General features: G+C 36.4%; 2 protein-coding genes across 3 annotated transcripts in view; both read right to left on the bottom strand.

The window, feature by feature from the left end:
* dhx58 (DEXH (Asp-Glu-X-His) box polypeptide 58) overlaps positions 1-4,370 on the bottom strand; it is a 25,731-nt gene extending 21,361 nt beyond the window's left edge. The window contains exons 1-3 of the mRNA XM_030141374.1: positions 4,253-4,370; positions 3,989-4,068; positions 746-872 (exon numbers count right to left, since the gene is read on the bottom strand). The gene's annotated coding sequence lies outside the window, so the exon portion shown is untranslated. The remainder of the gene's footprint in view (positions 1-745; positions 873-3,988; positions 4,069-4,252) is intronic.
* kat2a (K(lysine) acetyltransferase 2A) lies at positions 4,196-22,778 on the bottom strand. 2 transcript variants are annotated; one of them, XM_030141373.1, is made up of 18 exons: positions 22,520-22,778; positions 22,083-22,206; positions 21,795-21,940; positions 21,593-21,682; positions 21,239-21,420; positions 20,934-21,125; positions 20,677-20,783; positions 18,730-18,816; positions 18,366-18,502; positions 15,984-16,192; positions 14,406-14,532; positions 10,842-10,952; positions 10,610-10,753; positions 10,404-10,518; positions 10,266-10,302; positions 9,956-10,019; positions 6,645-6,729; positions 4,196-5,990 (listed from the first exon to the last, which is right to left on the bottom strand). In XM_030141373.1, the coding sequence occupies exons 1-18, from the start codon at positions 22,742-22,744 to the stop codon at positions 5,797-5,799; spliced, it is 2,376 nt and encodes a 791-aa protein (XP_029997233.1). In that variant the 5' UTR covers positions 22,745-22,778; the 3' UTR covers positions 4,196-5,796. The 2 variants fall into 2 exon arrangements, with proteins under 2 accessions (XP_029997233.1, XP_029997232.1); XM_030141372.1 differs by having other exon boundaries at positions 18,712-18,816; positions 22,520-22,777.

The raw sequence follows: 22,778 nt of genomic DNA, 5'->3' as shown, positions 1-22,778 counted from the left end.
CCAGTGAAATAATATAAATAATAGGATAAGAATTTATAAATAATGTCAACACCAAAGTTTTCTCTCTGTTTTTGAGTGAAAAAAGTAAAAATCCGTGATGAAAATGTGTACATCTACGAACTGAACTTGAACATAACATGAACAAATATGAACAACCTGAAAATTCTTAAGAAAAATAAGTGCAATTTTAACAATATTACGCCTTAGTTTATCATTCATACATGTGCATCACAACTGTGCATCACAACTGTGCTCATTAACCTCTACAAAGTCCACAGTCGACTGCCAATGCTAGTTTATGTTTATGTTTACGCATTTGGCAGACGCTTTTTTCCAAAGCGACTTACAGGGGAAAACCAATTAAATCACTCAATCAATCAAATTTTATTTATATAGCGCCAGATCACAAAAAAAGTTATCTCTTGACATTTTACTTGACATTTAGTTAGATTTTCAAGTTCTATTGTCTAAAAATAAGTTCTTATATCTCACTGAAAAGTTTCTCTTTAGGTGATTATGTCTTATTTTATATATTTTGACTAGAAATGAGAAAAATACACTTGGTAAGATTTGGATTTTTGCAGTGTATGATCTATTGTGTCTTGTCTGGTGTCTATGAACTTGTATCCGTTGAAGTCTGAATTAGTATGGCAGATGTTTTGTCTTGTTTTTTGTTACCCCTGTCACAATGTTTGTCTAGCACAAAAAAAAAAGTCATTTAAAATCAATGACTTAAAAACTTTACCTCATTTCCAACAGAATGATTCTTATTCATCCATGCTGTGTTAAATATATCTCACTTCTTTTCCTAAATGCTTGTTCAGCTCTGACCAATAACTGAATCTGGGGAATCCCGAATATGATACAATCTGCTGAAAAACCAAAGCACAGCACAATACAAAACATTTCACCCTACTATACAAGAATATACACAACAGGTACAAAGTATATTCTATGTTATTAAATTCATCACAGAACTCACAGGTATGATTCAAAATGCTATTAGGTTAATTTAGTTCCTGTAATATCTCTACCACATTATTTCCGAACATTATGATTCCATGCAGGGAGCACTTAACGTTCATTAAGTGGTTTTAGGTTTGTGTTTGAAGGCTTTTGAATGATTATCTGTCTGATATAAAAAGTAAAGTAAAGCTTTACTGCATTAGGAAAGTATAAGTACACTGCTGAGGGAGGCTCTCAAATAATAAGATTGCTTTAATATGCAGGGAAAGCACTCGGTTCTGTTACCTGTTAAATTATATTGTGTTTAAGCTCATACTTATGCATATAATTTCCTTTTGGTGTGTACCTACAGCAGATTGAAGTAGTTGATTTAACTGCTGAATATCTATAAGGTCTTGCATATTCACTAAAAAAGGTTCTGAAATTACTTTCCCTTTCCTTAACAGGAAAATGAAACCTACATCATCCTGCCAGATTTCAGTGTGACATAATGTGTTACTGTTTTTGTTTCTTTTGTCGAATGGAAATCACCCAAACTTCATTAGACTCTTGCTTAAGTCCTGGTAAAGTAAAGTATGTTGACACCGCACCCTTTTTTTTTTTTTTTTAAGCACAGTTCAACAAGCTGCTTTTCAGCTACAGATCATTAATGTACAGGAAAACCATCCAGTAAATGGATTTAAAGCATTCAGTGTTTTATGCAATTTGTGAAGAAGTCAGATTTGTGTTAGTTGTAATGGACATTGTCAGGATGAGCTCAGGAAGAGCATGATCCAAACTTTTGTTTGAGACTAAATGTTAAAAATAGGACCAATGGCTCTGTAGCTTACCAGCCAAATTAAAAGCTTTGGGAAATGTATCCAGATGCCATTTATTATCAACCAGTCCTGTGTATTTATTATATTACAGAAATAGCCCAAGCTGCAAGCATGGACAGTTGGGATTTATTCTTTGATAAACCTGGCTTTGTTGAAACAAGTGTTTCACATGTATTATTCTGGAAACAATGTGCATACAATAATGGCTTGATTGACTTACCATGGGTCAACTTTGGTCATAAATTGTAGTGAAATGTGTTGGCAATATATATCTCAAAGAATGTGACCATCAAGTAATGATGGAAGGACTTTAAGGATCTATAAGCAGCAAAGGGTGCCTGAATGCCTTTGGAGTGAAAATATGGTATTTCAAGATGGGTCATCTATCATGGTATTTGGGGGGGCTGTGTGGTCCAGAGGGTTAGGTGATGGACAGACATACCAGAGGCTATTATTGCATCGATCCACTTCCTATCTCTTATAATGGGGAAATTATTCAGTGGCACCAAATCCAGAATCAGATCTGGATCCAAATAATTTCAGTAACTTTTGTTGACATCGTCATAAAGAAGCTGTATACCAAGTTTGAAGTCAATCGGAATTGTAGAGAAGAAGACGATTGAAAGTTTTGTAACGGACGACAGACGACGACAGTAGCTTACAACCTATCGGCCGGTAAGCTAAAAATAAATATGGCATTTTTCCATAACTTATAGTAGTGTTCTTATTTTTACAGACAATGTTAATTTGTGGACTGCATCTAATGGGGCGTCATAATAAAAGTAGGTAATGTGTTAATTTCATAACAGGAGATACGTGATGTGACCTAAAATTAGTTTTGGGGAAAAACACCTGCATGTATCATTATCAGTTCACTGCAAAAATCCAAATCTTACCAAGTGTATTTTTCTAATTTCTAGTTAAAATGTCTCATCACACTTAAAATAAGACATAATCACCTAAAGAGGAAGTTTTCAGGGAGGTATAAGAACTTATTTTCAGACAATAGATCTTGAAAATCTAAGTTCAAGAAATCTTACCAAGATAATTTTCACTTGTTCCACTGGCAGATTTTTTTTTGCTTGAATTAAGCAAAAAAAAATCTTAAATTACGCAAAAAAAAATCTGCCAGTGGAACAAGTGAAAATTATCTTAAATAAATAAGATTTTCAAGATCTATTGTCTAAAAATAAGTTCGTATAACTCACTGGAAAGTTATTCTTTAGGTGATTATGTCTCATTTTAAGTGTGATGAGATATTTTGACTAGAAATAAGAAAAATACATTTGGTAAGATTTGGATTTTTGCATTGTCAATATGGGAAATTAAGTGTTTGGATGATACTGACATATCAGATATTGGCAAAAAGTCGATATCGAACATCCTTACATATAAGTGTGTGGCCAAGAACAAGGTATTTTGTTGACATTTTCAGTTTTAGTTTAGATTACGTACAACAGCTCAATTTTAACAATGCTAATTTTGACAGCAAGGTTGAAAATATAAAATCAGATAATTATGAAAGATCGTGAAGTTATTATTTTGAGCCTTTTGCATTAAAAGGACCGAAAAACAGATGGAAAAAAATAATGGTAATAAAGAGAACAATGACATGTGATGTGGCGAAAGGAGAAGCTTAATGCTCTTTTCATTATGTTGTTACAATTTAATGACAAAAAGTCCATAATAAAAAGAAGAAAACAATTTCATAGGCAATAATATTCAGATAGAAAACTGCACCTGAGTGGATTTCTAAATCTGCTCTCTTCATTATTTTACTTATTTCTGATAAATGTAAAATTATGTTTGTACATTCTCATTGGTACATTTATTTATGATTTACTTTTGTCTTGTCTTAACCCCGGTACATTGTTTCCTAATTTGTATTGTATTGAGATTGTTAAAGGTGTTAGTTAAAAAAAAAAAAAAAGGTGGTGGATTTCCTTAAGTACACCCTGAAAATATTAGTAAAATATAGTGAAAATATTCCTCTACAAGTTCAGTTGTGTGCTGAGGGTGAAAAAAGTCTGTTTTGGTTCATTTCACAGCATACAGTTGAGTTTATTTAAGTACTTTATAGCATATGAGTGACTCCCTCCAGTGTAGAGTTGTGATGAATTTCTATTTAAAGTTACGTAAAAGATGATTGAATTTTTCTCAGACTTTTCAGGTGGAAGTTACAGTACAAATGATTGGATCTATACCTTCAGGAACACGTATAGTAGTGGGCTAGATCTGAATAGAAAAGATCCAATTCCATGTGATTTGTGCTGTTCACACAGTCCTGGAAAAAAAACACAAAAACAAATTTGAGTTGCATACGAGTAAAAGACGATATTCGAGCCATTTTCACCTGCAATATTAAATCAAAAACATCTTACATATACACAGATTTAATAACTGTTTATAAAAAAAAAACCCTTTATTGTCATGGACAGTATTACAGTTACAGTAAATGTCATTTATACCATAACTAAAGACAGTAGCCGTCCTCGAACAGGTGGAAGGGTCGCTCAGACTGACTGTTTAAGAAAATCTGAAATGCAGCATAGGTAGACTGAGGGAGAAGTACGCAAGTGACAACCCTGAATAATGCAACACTGACATCACTTCAGTAAATCAAAGCAAGTCATATGGTTCAAGTACAAAACAAACATTCACACACAAACACGCACGAGTGAACGGACCAGTCGACCAGCAGGCTCAAACCAGCATTGGACAGTGACTTCCATTAAGAAGTGGATGAGTCTGAGGAAGCACGGCATTTGACACTCCCCTCTGGACAAAAAGGGTTCCTTTACGACGAGTGGAACTTTGTATAACCGAACGGTAACACAATGTGGGTTTGACGTTGTTTTCATGTGAATTTTTGCACTTGTCTGACATGCATTAACATCCATTACAGTGTGTTTATGGAGTGATAAATAAGACAGATCTGCCTTCTTTTGACTACAACCAAAAGCCCAGAGTGAAGTTCGGACAGTTTACATCAAAAAAAAAATTAACTATCCGGTACCCGGTAAACCTGTGACCACCACAACATTGTGGTTTTACACTAAACAGACTAGTTAGCTTACACGTGGAAGTGACTGCACTACTGAATCTATCAAACTGAACAACTGTCAACTCCGAACAGGGTAACGTTATGCTAATGTCGTCTGGAATAAAACCCCCGCGAATGAAAACTGGTGCATAAACATATTTACTGTATAAATAAGCATCCGATATGTTGTCGACATGAAAACAACTGTTTTCCTGAAGGCAACGATTGGGGGAACGAGTGAATTATTCGATACCCAGTCCATCATTAGTATCCAACTGTTGTTTTCATTTTACATAAATATGTGGTTATTGTTTCAGACTTATTTGTTTACTTATAACCAGGGCCAGAATAATTTAATAAAACACTGTCCAGACAAAAAGGACAGTATTCAAACATACGGAACCGGAGAAAAAAAAAAACAACACGCCCTATTATTGTCTGAGGAAATGTCTGTTTAAACGGATTGAATCCAAGCGCTGCCGATCTTTCAGCATCGTGTGTTCGACTCTCAAAGACCATTTGTACCCATGAAAGTGGCGGGATGTTCAAGTGTCTGTCAGAAACGGAAGGCAACGTGGCTTTAGGTCCCGAGGTCCAGTTTCCTGTGAAAGTACTCTACACTACATCGTATACATCTGCGTGACAAAACTGGAATGAACGAATGTCGATAACGAAAAACCTACGATGGCGTCGATTTCAATTGGACCTATAACTTTGGTACACTTAATGACGTGTATGAGTTAAGTTTAAGGGGAAAAGGTAATGCCGTCGGATGCTTTGCGGAGCTCAACTGGCTCTGATATTTCCAAACGGTTCTCCGAGTTTGTTCAAGTCCATCTGTTCCCTTGTTGTTGCCCTTAAATGACAGCAGCTAATAATGGTTTCTTTGTGATCTGTGGCAGCTGTAAAAGTCGATCCTCCTCTTTTTTTTTTTTTTTATGTAATCTGGAAACTATTCTGCGCTCCAGTTCATTTCTCGATCAGGCCTCCATCTTTTAATTTGAAGTAGAAGAACTTCTCCAGGGTGTTGGCACACTTGCAGTACTCGCTGTCCGGAGGGTTGTACTCCCGACAGTTTGTGATGATACGCTGCAGATCGGCGATAAAAAGCTTCTTAGTCACGTAGTATCTGTTCTTCAGCCTCTCAGTCATTGTCTTAAGGTCTGTGAGGAAAGAAAGAAATCAAAAATCATCATCAAATGTATTGATGAACAGCTTGTGTGACATAAGTCTGTGATAAAGGACAGGCTGCTGTAAATAGGGCTGTGTATTGGCAAGAATCTGGCGATACGATACAAATCACAATACTAGGATCACGATACAGTATATCACGATATATCATGTACTGTGAAGGCAATTTTTTGTTTGTTTCTTTTTTTAAAAATGATTATTTCCTGGAATAATTGAATTACACCAGAAATATGCACAAATACTAACATTTTTATTTGATTCCAACTGGATCTAATGCTATATCACAAAATGTTCCTGTGTTTAAACTGAAATTCTGTTTTACAGACATTACAGTTTAAGATCCTGTTCAAATGTTCATATTCTATTAGTTCAGAACTAACATCAGAACACTATTTTAGTTCAATCCCAAAAAAAAACTAACATTATTTAATAAAAAAGTGTTAAATAATAATTAATACAATATAAATAAAAACAAAAATGGACCTCCACAATATCTGCATTTGAATAAATACCTAAAAATATCGATACAGTACTTTTTAATATCAATACAGTATTGTGAAATGAAATGTCGCGATATATTGCAGAACTGATATTTTCTAACACCCCTAGCTGTAAAAGCAATCTACCGATGGGAAAGCGGATGATCTCATAGTAATCTGGAGCTTCCGACTTCTTCACTGGTTCCATGAAGGGCCAAGCATCAGGGTGAGTCTGTTTAAAAAATAAAAAATAAAAAAATAATTCACAACCCAGTCATCTTAAAGAAGTGTGTGACATTTTCCTTAAAAAGCAAAATAAAAACACAATACTTAAATCAGTTCTGACCCTCAGTCAATACATGGTGGTTTGTTTATCTTAACTTTCCTGCTGCAAATGGAATAAAAACAAAACAAAATCTGTTTTTCTGACTTCACTGCTGCACTTTTGTCTGAGACAAAACACTGAGGCAAAGCTAGCACAAACACTTCTGACAGGAGCAGAAGGAGACAAAGAAGTGTGTGCTTCAGTTGGATTTCCCTTATGATAAAGTTGTTGGCATCACATTTTCTCTTCTGCACTCAAACTCAGCCTGTGTATTTCAAATAGAGCATTGCATCATGGGATGTAGTGACTGTCTTTAATGTCCATTTAAAACACAGGTGTCAAACATGCGGCCTGGGGGCCAAATCCGGCCCGCCAAAGGGTCCAATCCAGCCCGCGGGATTGATTTGTGAAATGCAAAAACTACTCTGAAGATATCAACAATCAATGGTGTCAAAAGCATTTTAATTCAGGTTCCACATACAGTCCAATTAGATTTCAAGTTGGTCAGACCAGTAAAATATTATCATAATAGCCTGTAAATAATGACAACCCCAAATTCTTTCTTTGTTTTTTTGGTGTAAAAAAGTAAAATTCCATGAAAATGTTTACATTACCAAACTATACTTTTACAAAAAATGTGAATAACCTGAACAAATATGAACAAACGGTAATGTCTTAAGAAAAGTAAATGCAATTTTACCAATATTCTGCCTGTTATTCAATGTTTTGTGTGATTGTGATGCACATGTGTAAATGATAAACTGATAAACCGAGGCATAATATTGTTAAAACTGCAAAAGTGTTTTTCTTAAGACAATTCAAGTTGTTCATGTTATTCAGATTTTTAAGGAAATTTTGTAGATGTAAACCTGATCATTATATAATTTTACTTTTTCCACTGTTATTATTTTACTGGTCCGGCCCATTTGAGATCAAATTGAGATGAATGCAGCCCCTGAACCCTTCTCTGTCTTCTTGGGACTAAAACATACACAATTATTTCAAAAATTGTCACAATGTCCACATTTTGCGGACTGTTCCAAAGAATAAACAACCGACTTCAATACACACTTTGAACTTGTTGCATCTTTATGACTCAGGCTTCTACTCTTCTTCTGATGAACTTTCATAACACTCATCCAGAATATTTCTCTATTTCAATTACGAAAAATAACTCACACAACATAATTATGTTTTGTACTTTTTTCTGATAATTAAAAAAAACAGCCCCTAAGCTTCAGTTTTTGCGAGGGTTTGGGATGCCAAATTTATGATGATTTAAGATGGTTTTCAGGATGTCTGATCAAATTTCAGAGCTTACAAGCACAAAAATAACAGTAAAACAGATCTAACAGTTGTTGTTTTGTCTTAACCATGTTTTAATACAGCTAATGTTACATTTCCATTTCTCCATGATTAGTGTTTCTGCTACTGACGCTCAAGCTGCTTAAGCTGGTACTTGAACCCCTCCACTCCTTCTGATATCCCTTACGTTAACATGCTAAACACTAATTACAAATTTGACAAATTCTTTACATAGATTTCCAAAGTGTTGGTGGTATTTCTAAGACCCTTGAGTGTCAGATTAAAGGATCAAATATCAATTTTAAGGGCACCTAAGGCCTTCATGTACGACAATGAACTTTAAGACTTTAGGTTCCATGGACACCCAGTGTGACATACAGTCACGGAAAAAAATTATTAGACCACCCCTTGTTTTCTTCAATTTCTTGTTCATTTTAATGCCTGGTACAGCTAAAGGTACATTTGTTTGGACAAATATAATGATAACAACAACAATAGCTCATAAGAGTTTAATTACAGAGCTGACATCTATCCATTTTCCATGGTTTTCTTGATAATAAACAAAACAATCACTTCAGTTCTTACATCAATAGCTATGGCATTGTACTGACAAACTGTTTTTAGGCATTCCATGTTTTCTTTTCTGTCTGTTTTAGTCACATGATACACACAGGCGTTACTACTTGATTGCATAACCATTGTTTTTGATGACTTTTGATGGTCTAATAATAATATTTTCCCGCGACTGTATTTTAGGAGCGCTATGAGGTCATGACAATTTTTTTTTTTTGTAAATTGCAAATAGCAATGACAGAGTCGAAACATGGACTGTCACAGTGACAGGATTGGCTGCACTAGCACTAAGTATGTGATACGTCTGATCCAAATTTTGTTCAGAAAAACCTAAATGTACTTGTTAGAGGCCCCGTTGTGACAAACATGACTAGTATTGGATCCAGTTGCTGGTTAGTAACAGAGTCTGTTACCAGGGCTCTTTTCTTTTATCATCTCATCAGTGTTGTCAGACACACTTTAATCTAACTTTAATATCCATTTTTAGAACAGTTGGGACATTTTTGGAATATTCTTAATGCATTTGCTGCAATCTGTCAGATATTGTAGGTCGCCAAGTTTTTTATGATCTGCTACATCAGTGGTTTCCAACCTTTTTTGGCTCATGACCCCATTTTAACGTCAAAAACTTCTGGCTACCCCAGATATTCAAAACAGAGACATTTTTTTGCTGATCATGTAATAGTTTGCTATACTATGTTGCAAATAAATGTTAATTTTAGACAACATTTAGTCTATATAATGTATATTATTATGGATGGAGGCAGTAAAGCCAGGTGTAGATTACTGCACAAAGTGAGAATTTTATTTTCCTTGGTCAGGATATGTACAGTCAGTCCAGCTTGGATTTACAAGGGTGACAATTAATACTGAACAAACAAGAACTCAAACTATGAATTATGAAAGAGCTGCAGCATCTGAAACCGACCACAATGAACATTTGAAAGATAAACAGAACCACAGTGCTTCAGTTTCAGCTTGTCATATCTTTCATGTATGGTGACTGTCTCTCTTAACCCACCATATTTTTATTAGTAAGTTTTTATTTATTTATTTATTTATTTTTTTTCATCAATTACTAGAAATTTCAGGTGACCCCATCTGAATTTCAGGTGACCCGACGTGGGGTCCTGATCCCAAGGTTGAAAAACACTGTGCTACATGTTTATTGTCAAACGCCTCAGGCTTTGTTTGTATAAATAGGCCATAAAAAGTAAGTGAGTGTGTCCTCATCTGGTATCAAAAGGTCCTTTACCTTTATCTGGGCCAGGAGGTTCTTCAACATGTTATATAACACATCAGGGTCCTTCACCTCTTTCCTATAAAACATGAAATGAGCAGGTAAAATATTATTTAAAAAAACACACTTTTATAGTCATGAGTGAACTGTATATAGACTACCACAACACAACTATTATTCACGGTTTCGTTGCTACTACCAATCAATTTGCAGATTGAAGTAAACTAAATAAGTGTCCAACTGAGCAGCTACGAGTGCAGTGTGAATATGCACACACCTCATGGCCTCATTTAAGACACATCTTATCACTGAAATGCGGTCTTACCCTTTGTCCTTGTTGCTAGGTTTCCAGCCGGTTTCTCCTAAAAGATTTTTAAAAAAAAAAAGCATCTGTCAGTACTATCTGCACCTGATGAACTGGTTTTCAATGTTTTTCCTCTCATACACAAATCAAAACACTCACTTATGCCTGGAATGCTCTCCACTGGGATCTGCCGAACTCCCTCCTTGAAGCAGGTGAGACCCGGGTAAACCTTCCTGATCTGGCTCTGTTTCCTCTCGATCAGTTTCTTGATGATCTGATGTGAGATTTTAAGGTTTTACGCAACGTCAAATCACACAGGTATTTGTTGTGACACGATGAGAAAAACCTCTGAGCCTTATACGTACCTCCTTCTGCCTCTTGATGATGTGTGACAGCTCAGTGTAGGGGATTCTGGGGTTCAGCTCGCACTCCATGAGGGTGGCTCCCTCGTAGTCTTTGATGTATCCCAGGTATCGACTCTTCGGCACTTTGATGTCTTTGGAAAAGCCCTGCGGGGGGAAAGAAGAAATTACTCAGAGGATAGGAGGAGGGGAGCCAACGGGAGGGGAACCATTGAAGCGGTGACACTCGCAGTACCTGCTTCTTGAAGTAGCCGATGGCGTACTCGTCTGCGTAGGTGAGGAAATACAGGATGTTGTGTTTGATGTGGTACTCCTTCAGGTGGTTCATCAGGTGGGTACCATAGCCCTGAGATTGAAAAGGACAATTTAGAAAATGTCATCTTGACTGAAAAGAAAGCTGATCCTAAAAGAGTAATGTGTGTTTGTTTTAAATTCAGAGTAGAGTATTTAGATCCAACTCTATTTTGGTCAAATTCAGTAAATATCTCCATATCTCCTCAGTCCATGAGCTGAGATGGAGAAAAAGGGTCGATTATAGTGAGATGTGGTTTAAAAAAAAAAAATTAATAAAAAAAAAAAACTAAAAAAAAAAAAAATCACTGAACTGGAATATCCTACAATGCCATATCCTCCTGAGACCCAGCAATGCATTTTTGTCCTCTATCGGGGGCAAGAGTTTCACAGCTTTACTTTATATGTAAAAAAAAAAAAAAAATTAAAAATGTATCTGAAAAAACTGTTGCATCCAAAACTTTTATTTTCCTAGGTCTCAGGAGTATATGCTCCCTGCAATAAGAACTGTATCAAAAAAGTAAGATTCTGCAATAAACTGCAAGACAACTTTCTTAATAATTGAGTCTGTATAGGTGGAAAAAAACTACCTCTAAAAAGGTACGACTTCAGCTTTTACTCCCAGCACTGATTTGCCAGTTAAACAGAACACTGAGGTCCAAGTTCTCAGTTCCAAGTCATCATTCATCCTTAGTTGATTTCTATGTCCAACTGAACTGATTTTAATCTTGACAACATTACTTCTCGTCTCTTCTTTTCGTTTCTCATTCAAGACACTTGATCAGTTCCAAGTTCAGAACTACTTCTTTTAGAAAAGTTTTCTGAAACAAAACCAGTCCAGTTGAACTTCAAAAGTCAACTGAGGAAGAACATTGAGATCTTGTACAAAAAGTGCAGTGAGTCTTTCACAGGCACACTATTATTCTTTTAATACGATATATATATATATATATATATATATATATATATATAAAATCATTCAGTTCTCCTCTATTATTTTGTACTGTCTGTATAATGAGCTGTACATGGACAACTTCTGAACAGTTCTTATTCATTAAAGACAGTAAGAACCCTGTATTTTTATCCCTTTGTCTACAGTACATCTATGGGCTCATCACTCATCTGTCCTTGGCTAGAAAAAACGCTTGTGTAAGTGCTGATAACAAGACGGATATACAAGGAAGGGCATCGTCACAGCTGTTCAGAACTGTACCACACATGTGCATGACAGTAACTAAAAGAAGACTACTTGTTAATCCCAGTGTTGTCAGATCTTGGTGCTGTTTTCTGTCTCGAAGCTTCTATTAAAGGCTTTGATCCTCTTCACTGTCAATTACATTTTTAAATATTTTATTGTTTAAGCCCTTTTTCTGCTTTGGATATTCCTTTCATTTACATCAAGTACACTGAAATGCCTTTGTGTATGAAATGCATTCTATAAATAATTAAGATTCGTCTACTATTCCATTATTATTCTGGATCTGACAGGTGTCATATGAAGAACATACTCTATTTGATACTCTGGACTGCCTTTTTCAGAATTGGGCATTTCTGATTAAAACCTGTTGGATAAATTGATATAATTCCAGTTTTATGAGGAGTCTTACACAGTGTAAACAAATCTATTCTGCAAATTTCACAGTCAGGTGGAGTAACTACACAGGTCCACTCTGGTAGAGATGGACACTAAAATAAAATAAAATAAAATAAACAGTCCAGAATTCAAAACAGACCCATTATAAAACCTATTAGAGGACATCAGCAGGTTTAAGACAACAGCAAATACAGAAAGGCTGAGCTTTTAAGGGAAAAAAGAGGGAGGCTGAGATAATACAGTAGAATATCTGCGACCAGACCAAACTTTTAATAGGGCGCGCATGGCTGGAATATTAGAGGACAATTAGTGGAATATTTATTTTCAGTAGCAGTGTAAACAGCCAATTAGGAATTCTGACTTTTTACAAAATAAGGACAATAACCAGAACATTTTGTGCATGTACATGTGTGGTCACTATGTCTGACTTGTTTTTAATAAATATTAGTATTGAGTGTATGTGTAAGGATAACATATAGACAAAACAGTAGCGCCTAGAAAATCAGATGCACTCATTTTTAACTGACATACATTTCATCACCCATACACTGTCTCTGTTTAGTTGTATGTAAGTATAGAGGTGAATAAATAGGCTAATGCCCCTGTAATCATACTATGTCTATTTGGTTTTTGTTTGTTTGTTTTGATGATGCCAATGTCATCATTATTTGTATTTTAAATTTTTTTTAAAATTTATAATGAACAAGTGATGTACTAATGTTGGCGTTGTTTGTCTTGTTTCTGTCACCTGCCTAGGAACTGCAGATGAAAAGTAGTTATTTTTACTAACTCTGGCTTTTTTACATAGGTGTATTTTTTAAAACAGCAATGTTCATAAATGTGCATGGTCCCTAGGGATGTAACGATTACTGGTATAATGATAAGCCGCGGTAAAAATTTACGATAGTTAGTATTACCTTTTAAATTCTAATTATCATGATAACCGTATTCAATTACCGGACTTAGAAAACTAGATATGTAAATGGTCAAACAAACTCCACTATGACCTGTCAAACTCCTTTTTTTTTCACTCAAAAAACACTAAAGAATCGATAGGAGAATTGATAAGGAATTGGATTGGTAAACAGGATGGATAATGGCATTGATATTGATAAAATCCTACCAATTCCCACCCCTAATGCAGATATCTCTGGCCATAAGGTGCCATCTTTAATGCATATTTGTATGTTTGATGTTTACAAGTTAATATTTGAATGTTTCTGCCACAAAAAGTACATTGTGCATGTTATTTTATTAGTTTTTTTTTTCAAAATACAACTTGGTTAGATTATTTTAGTGTGCATATAAGTACTTTTTGAACATTTTGAGCACATTTCAACAATACCGCAATAACGATGATAACCGTGATAATTTTGGTCACAATAACCGTGACGTGAAATTTTCATATCGTTACATCCCTAATGGTCCCTATTAAATAAACCAATAAAATGAAATAAATAAATAAATAAAATAAATATAGCAACAGGATGTATTACAATATACAACAGGCGTTCAGTTGCCTTTTACTCAAACTGCTGCCTTCCCCTTCACCGTTGTGTACAAGCATTAAAGCAACTTCACTCTTCAACATTTCCATAACCAGGGATGTTGACACACAGAATGGGAACTAGCAGACCATGTTGAGATATCAGGTAGATGTAACAAATACCTCTTCTACTAACTCTCAACTGACTCTACATTTTACCCGACATTAACCAAAAGTGTATTTGATTACATTTGTACAAAGGTTTAAAGGGAGTATAGTGGTGTGTGTGAGCAAATCCGAATACAGAAGAGCTGTTAGAATATAAAAAAAAAACATGTGCCAGCTGTATTTTATTTATTTATTAGTTTTCAAAAGAAGAAGGAGCTAAAAAAAGATGCTAGGTTCAAGTGCAAAGGCTGGTTGCGTACCTTCACTTGCTCATTGGATGTGACGGCACAGAAGACGATCTCTGTGAAGCCCTGAGTGGGAAACATCCTAAAACAGATGCCTCCGATGACGCGGCCATCTTTGATAAGGGCGAGGGTCTTGTGTTTCCTGCCAAAATGGGAAATATAATTAGCTTTTTTCTTTTTTGATCAATTTTTTTTAAAATTTATTTTCATTGTACATCTCAGAAATACAATACAAAAGAAAAAGAAAGAAATTCACATTTTATGATACAAGATTCTGTGACACACAAAGTATAAACCCCACCCCTCCAGAACCAATGGCGACCCCCATACCAACCCAATCTGGATCTCAGAATACAAAAACCAACCAATAAAAACAAATACATGTACAGGGTGGGGAAGAAAAATTTACAATGAACATTTAGTTGTTTTTTCTCAGCAGGCACTATGTCAATTGTGTTGAAATCAAACATATATTGATGTCATAATCATACCTAACACTATTATCCATACCTTTTCAGAAACTTTTGCCCATATGAGTAATCAGGAAAGCAAACGTTAAAGAGTGTGTGATTTGCTGAATGCACTCGTCACACCAAAGGAGATTTCAAAAATAGTTGGAGTGTCCATAAAGACTGTTTATAATGGAAAGAAGGGAATGACTATGAGCAAAACTATTACGAGAAAGTCTGGAAGTGGAGGAAGCAACAAAAAACGTACCAAAGCTTTTATTAAAGCTCTCAAATCCAAAATCCTAAAGGATCCAACCAAATCCATGAGAAAAATGGCAACTGAACTTGAGGTAGACAACAAGAGCGTTAGAAATGCAGTAAAATATGATTTGAAGTTAAAATCTTACACAAGAACACCAAAACACTTGTTGACAACAGCAACAAATCCAACTTTAGCAATTTTTGGAAATCATGTTTATGGCCGCCTTCTAGCCCAGATCTAAACCCTCTGGATTATGCTATTTGGGGCGTTTTAGAACATGCTACCAATAGAACATCACACAGCAATGTCGACTTTCTTAAAGATACTATTAAAGAAGAATGGGAGAAGTTGTCACCCAAATATTTGAGGAACACTTGCGCATAAAGACTGTTTATAATGTAAAGAAGAGAATGACTATGAGCAAAACTATTACGAGAAAATCTGGAAGATACTATTAAAGAAGAATGGGAGAAGTTGTCACCCGAATATTTGAGGAACACTTGCACAAGTTTCAGGAAGTGTATGAAGGCAGTTATTGAGAAAGAAGGAGGACACATAGAATAAAAACATTTTCTATTATGTCAATTTTCTTGTGGCAAATAAATTCTCATGACTTTCAATAAACTAATTGGTCACACACTGTCTTTCAATCCCTGCCTCAAAATATTGTAAATTTTGCTTCCCCACCCTGTATATAGATGAAAGAGAATATAATTTACAGATATAAACAGAATAGTGAGGCATAATTAGCTTTGTGAATGATTGTTTATCTGTCTTAAGTATGTGGTTTGTTTCTTAGTATGATGCGCTGTTGAGTTTTGCTTCGTTTTCTGACTTTTTCAATCTAAACCCTGACCTCTGCCATGTGAAACGTTTACTTACGGGTCAAACACCAGTCGTGTAATGTACTCTTTGGGCATGCGGGGTAACTGATGAGAGAAGACATTCTGTAGGCCAACCAGCCACATCAGGATCTTCTTGTTGGACTTCTGGGAAAGTGAGTTTCCAATGACATGGAACTCGATGATGCCCCGCCTCTCCTCTAACCTGGCAGTCTCATCACGGGCAGCGTTTGGCGTCAGCAGGTTAGTCTAACAACGCAAACAGAAGATCTGAGTACCACGATAAATACAATTGCAAACCCAAAGTTTAACAGTGACATTTAAGATTTTTCAAGACCGTTATTAATGCCATTTAAGACCTGATTCACATTCAAACTGTAAAAGGAAAGGTTAGGAGGGAAAACTGGATTCCAAAAATAGCAGAACAGGCTTCAAACAAATATTCAGTAAACACACATCAGATCAAAGTAACATTAACAGACTATTTTTATTTATTGTTATAGTAGCTACATTTTTTGAGACACTGCTTTAGCTCAATGTGCTCTAATACATTCTGGAACTGAAGTTAATGCCAATGTTAACTCCATAATTTAATCAGCTAAGTAATACTATATTTATAACGCTTTTCTAAACAAAGTTATAAAGTGCCTCATAAGACAAAGCACATCACAAATCAATTCATGATGTAAACACAGCATGAAATAAATAACAAGGGCTCAGCCTGGATGCTGTCGAGCTATAGGATATGATAATCATATAGAAGGACTTTATTTCACTACATATTTACAGTGAAATAAAGTTCTTCTATAGACAAGTGCTTCTGGAGTTCCTGACCTGTAGAAAGTGACTATTTTTCTCTAAAAACTTTGGAAGCAGGTGAAGCTGTGCCTTAACTTTCAACTAAGATTTACTTCAATATATAAAAGAGACAAATCAGCAGTCAGCAGTGACCACTCCTCATCTACCTTTAGAACCACTAATCCGATCGACTCATATAAAACGCAGTTTATCAGCTTTTCATGGTCATCAGATTTGACCTGTTTTGATGTTCACAGGCTATGTAGTAAACACAGAAATACTAACATCTCAACATTGATTCACCAGTAAAAATCCATGTAGTTTGACAAATGACAGTGTTTGTAAACGCTTTTTGATGATGCATTTTCTTACAAGTCACTTTTCTTCAGTTTTCCCTGTTCAGACAGAACAAACTTAGAGAATAATATTCCAATAAATAGTGATAAATTACTTGGGACAGTTTAGTTGCTGAGAAAACTTAATTTGGATGTTGTCACAAACATAGTTCTAGGTCTTCAAGGGTTAACCCTTCAGTGACTACCATTATAACAGGCTGCCTATATTTCTTTGTCGTTTTTGTTAATTAATAAAACTGGCGGCATAGTACCCGTGGTGCTATTGTACGATAGCATGAGAAGCTAAAATCGCCCAGCATACCTCACAACATTTGAATACGGACATAAAATTGTGCCTAGTAGATAATCAGGTAATGTTTCTATTAATTTGGCGAGTTTGGTGGCAATCGGGCCTGTGAAGGCTGAGGAAAACCCGTACAAATGCCCTCCTGTGCTGCAGCATCGGGACATCGATTGGACGGACGGACACAGAACGTGTATTATATCGTAGGATAATAAGAAAATGTCCTTTGTTGCCAATTCTTTTGCACCTTTTTTCAGGAGGCACTTTCAAAATCTGGCCATTAATTTTCATTATTATATGTAATAAATGCTTGACACAGTGTATTATAGCAACAAAAGATAAATAACAGACTTGAATTATCATATTTACTATGAAAAACAACTGTAAATGTGCATAATGAAACTTCATGAGATTATAGAAATAGACTTTCAGCTATTTTACATGTGCTCAAACATTTTTGCTTGTGTAGATCATTCTGTGTCCATGTTACAGCTTCTTATTTTTAGTTATTTCCAGTCATTTGTCAATGAACCAAACAAACCAGAAAAATACAGACAAAAACCGTGAAAAAAACATCAGCGATACTCGACAAAAACACAGCACAGCACGCTAGCGGAACACTCCGAAACAGTGCTGTCATTATCATATACAATTACTTACAAGAATTCAGTCAATCTAAAATCCAATCATTTGTATCTTGGGCCTTTTGAAAAGTCTTGAATACGATTGACAGGTCTTACTTTTCCGCAGACCCTCTAAGAACTATCTGCTGTGTGTTCCAAGGTCCAACCTGAAACATTTACAGGGGGCTGTGCATTGTCAGTTTGTTCCCCGAAGCCACGGAACTCATTACCCACAGAAATCCGACTTTCAGAATCAGTCAAGATTTTAAAGCATCATCATAGAGCTCACTTTATACGTCTTTGTTTATGATTTTAATTGCATATTAAGGACTGTGGAAACCTGTACTTGGAGTCCTAGTTACCTCTGGTCCAAGCATTGCAGCAGGGTCTGTGATCGTCATCATGACTTCATTGACCAGCTCCATAGGAATGTCTCCCATTACACGGATCCTCTTGGCGTCTTCCAGGGTCAACGCCTCTGGAAGTTTACGCTTCTCTCCTGAACAGACGGTAACGTTGGTCAGGTAAAAGAGATGAGACGGTTCAGCTCACAAAGTAAAACCATCCAGTTGTTGGTGTATTTGTTTGTACATAATCAACCAGGAATATGTTTACAGTCATCAACCTTTACTACCCCAATGTTTAATACTATTAAAAAACTGCACATTAACATTTAAGCAATAAGAAATCATAGCGGTGTTTGCAGACCTGTGATGGGTTCTGTACCTCCAGCCTCCATGCTGCCCAGAGATGAACCACTACTCAGACCTTTGGCAAGAGCAGGAGATCCAGACACAGCAGCTGGACTGATCACTGGAAGGAGAAACAGTCAAATACAGTAAATACGCCATGAAACATACTGCATAAAACAAGTCATCAGCACTATTGTATATTTATCTCTCACTGCAGCACTTAAATAAGAACTGTATCTGCACAAACACTGTAGAGGTTTCAACCGGAAATAAAAACCTCAACTTTCCATCAAAGAAGAACATTTTGACTGGTATGTGTAAAAAAAAGATCAGAGAATCGAGATGTTTTTCAAGCTTCTTAACAGATCTTTATTCTACAACAAATATTATTTATTAATACTTGTGTTAACCCGCAAAGACCCAAACATCCACCGTAGACCAAAACTATCTACTGATGTAAATGTCTAATACCTGTTGATCCACTAATCCTATTAATACATGTGAATAATTGGTGTAAAATGCACTTTGTCATCTTTTCATGGTCATCAGATATGACTCATTTGGATGTTAGGAGGCTCTGAGGCTCAGCTTTAACCTGAGTTTTTATGAAGAGCTACATAATCAGTAAATTAAATATGGGAAAACACCTAATTTTCACTGAAAAAACAAAATACAGAGGATAACATTACAATAAATAGTGATAAATCACTTAATAAATGTTAAATATGGAGAAAAATTCATTTGGAAACTGCCATAAAAGTAGCACTGGGTCTATATGGGTAAAAGTGAAGACAAATCTTTAGAAATGCCTTGCTTGTAGTCTATATTTAAATTTCTTTCTGATGTATCAGAGTCTCATAGCGAACCTGAGGCAACAATTGCAATATTTGGCATAACATCACATTCTTTTCATATTAATCAAAAATATAACAATTTTATTATCTTTACCACTCTTCTAGCTTGTAGACTAATATGACTTAAATGAAAAGATAAACAACCCTCAAACATATAGATCTTGGTTTCTGGATCTTTTACATCATTTAACGTTGGAAAAAAATATATCTATAAATATATTCTATAAGAGGAAGTGCCATAAGTTTTTCAGTACTTGGCAACCTGTTCTGAATCACATAAAAGGAGGTAGATCCCTCACTTATTCCAGAGTAGTCTTATTAATATTAGTCTGTGACTAATATCTGAGTCTCTTATTTTTATTTTTTAAATTTTATTTATGTATTTATTCATTTATTATTATTGTTATTTTTTTATGGTGCAGCAGGGTGGGAGTGTTCATGGATTTGGGTATAAAAAAGTGATGACTATATTAGGCCTTTGTGGATGACTCAATGTATAATAAAAACACTTTGAAAAACAAAGGCCTTGTTGTCCCTTTATATACATGGCCAAAAACTTTTCTTATTCCATTCTCTCTGAGCTCACATCATGTTTCGTTGGCTACGTTGGCACACAGGAGAGCAATATATCTGCATACGTCAACTTTGCTATAAAATATCCCACATACATAAATAATGCAAGTCACCTCTCTAACCTACATCCTCCTGAGACACAGGAAAGTAAACATTTTGGCTTCTTCTTCTTTTTTTTTTTTTTTAATTAAATCATTGTGTTGATCAGAAACAGCCTTATGCAACAGTTTTTTCAGACACATTTTTTTTTTTTTTATGGAATGTCCTTTACAGTGGACAGCACTTTTGTAAGTAAAGCTGTGAAACTTGTCCCCTACAGAGGACAAAAATACATTGCTGGATCTCAAGAGGATATTGTTACTTTTAACTTTGCATTTATAATTTTCCTATGATAATCTGGCTCTTTCAATTTTTCAGAGATAATTTTACAATGAACAAATCACAGATTAGCTAATCCTGGCTAATAATTTCAGCACCACATTTAAACTATGTGCACATTGTCCCCACTGAAAATGTCATGCTTGAATAAGTCAGAAGCAGCGTATGAACCTCACCCGTCTGATGTCCGAGCTGTGAGCCGTCAGATGCAGGCATGATGAAGTCAGCCTCCCAGATGGGTGAATTCTCACCATAAATTTCCTCCTCTAACATGGACAAAAACCTGAAACCGCCAAGTACAAACATCTCAAACACTGATAAAATTCCTGGAAATCAAACACTTCCACCCTAATTCAGTTTCAGTTGCTGAGTTCAAACGAAACCAAGCGAAAGAATAGAAACTGACAGAACATGTTATTCCAGCCGCTCTTACTTGGGGAAGTGTGTGAGGATGAGAGTGCGTTTCTCTGGTAGCAATTTATCCTTTTCCACTCTGAATTTCTCCAGAAGCTGCCGTCGAGTCACAGTAAAGATAGACTTGAGCAAGCTGCGTCCAAAGACCTGAGTGGTTTCATAGCGTGGTAAGCTGTCGTTACTCTGGGGGACGTGGCAGTAGCAGAGCCACCTGGGAGTCACAAAGAAAAACAGACTTATAAGGCAAAAAAATCCAACAAATATGGACAAGGAAAGAAAAAAAAACATCCTAGTGCCTCCTTATTTAACAATACTTGCACACACCTGGTATAGTCTACTTTGTATGCAGTCCCATCATCTTTCTGAGTGCGTTGACGATACTGTGTTGGCGTTTCCAGCTTCCAGTAATTTAGGCACAAGAGGAACATTTTTGAAAGCTCAAACATGGTCTGCCTTTCCTTTGGTGCCAGGTGGCTGAACTTGTACTGAACAAAATTCAAAACTCCCTTAGGAAGAAAAGGAAAATTTGACATTATACAGATCATCCTGTAGACGCTCCACACAAGTACACCATCAGTCTTTACATTTACAGAGCTAACTACTAATAAGATGACAAATACAATCCTAACACATTCTTCTTAATTCCAGATCTACAGATACTACAAGATTCATGTTCACCTGTTCAATGTTGGGCTTTTCAAAGGGTGGGCTTCCCAGAGACCCCTCTACAACTGGTTGGCTCATCTGCAGGATGCATTTCCTCAGCAGCTGAAAAAACAGAAAGTAAGCATTGATTTCATAAACATGTCATGATGGTGGGCTAAAAGAAACATATTGCGTGACTAACAGTAATATTTTGACATGTTATTATTTTTTTTACCTTGAAAAGGTAGAAGTAGACTTGTTTGGTATCTGTATCCTCCTCTTTGTGCACAGACATGAAGAGGTTCTCCACATCCACCACCATCCCCAACAGCCTGTTAATTTCATCCTCTGACACATTCTCCAGGTGGGAAACATGATCAGCTGTAAACAACATAACACACACATAAACAACTGAGTCACGAGCTGCCAACCACCAATCAGAGCTCTGAAGTGGCTGGTATACAGCAGTATATGATAAAGGGGCTGGGGGTGTTGGAGGATGTGGAAGTTGGTTCGTTTGTACCCAGAGCATGTCCACAGCTGCGGCACGGCTCACTGAGGCTGGCTGCCTGCTGCTGCAGGTCCATACGAGTGGCTGTTGGCGGATTTGGGTTCTTCCATCCATTGCACTTGCATGTGTCATTAGCCTGAAATTAAGACAAATATGCCAAACATCTTATTAAGCGCCTTCACCAATAATTTCCCTACAGTTAAAAGCCACTGAATGACCACCCAGTTAAGCTAGCGGACTGAAACCGTATGTTTAAACATGGTTTGTGTCTAATGTGAGTTAACCGGAGACTGGGTAGCTAGCTAGCTAGCTTTAAAGTTAACAAACACGTTAGCTCAATAGACTGCTGTTTGTGTTGTGAACGCGGTGTGTGGACCCACGTCCATTAATGTGAACAGTCCCCGCAGAGTGCTTTGTTGTGGTGAACTTTGGCTAGCTAAGCTAGCTACCTTGCATGCGGAGAATACGCCAAGTTTCTCAAGCTTTTTCGCCCGTGGGAAAGCCCGGACTTGGGCTTTCTTCTGGCTCGCACGCTGTTGCTGGCTAAGTCCCGGTCTGGACGGGTCACTGGTGCCCGCCCCGGAGCCTGCCGCGGCAGCACTGGACCCAGCCGACCCAGCTGACTGGGCTTGGAGAAGCCGGGGTTGTAAGGCCTGCGCCGCCGGGTCCGACATCTCCACGCTGCTCGACTCTTCTCTGCTCCCGTTC

Source organism: Sphaeramia orbicularis, chromosome 8 (assembly GCF_902148855.1).
Source record: "Sphaeramia orbicularis chromosome 8, fSphaOr1.1, whole genome shotgun sequence".
NCBI lineage: Eukaryota > Metazoa > Chordata > Actinopteri > Kurtiformes > Apogonidae > Sphaeramia > Sphaeramia orbicularis.
Note: the sequence above shows the minus strand (reverse complement) of the source record. Positions and strands in the feature narration are given on the sequence as shown.

Excerpts from the sequence above, each read along its gene's own strand:
- kat2a (XM_030141372.1), bottom strand. The coding sequence starts at position 22,744 with ATGTCGGACCCGGCGGCGCAGGCCTTACAACCCCGGCTTCTCCAAGCC. Across the intron at positions 10,953-14,405 it reads CATCCAATGAGCAAGTGAAG|GGCTATGGTACCCACCTGAT; the intron begins GTACGCAACCAG and ends TTTCAATCTCAG. Across the intron at positions 6,730-9,955 it reads ACCTCCTGGCCCAGATAAAG|ACTCACCCTGATGCTTGGCC; the intron begins GTAAAGGACCTT and ends TTTTTTAAACAG.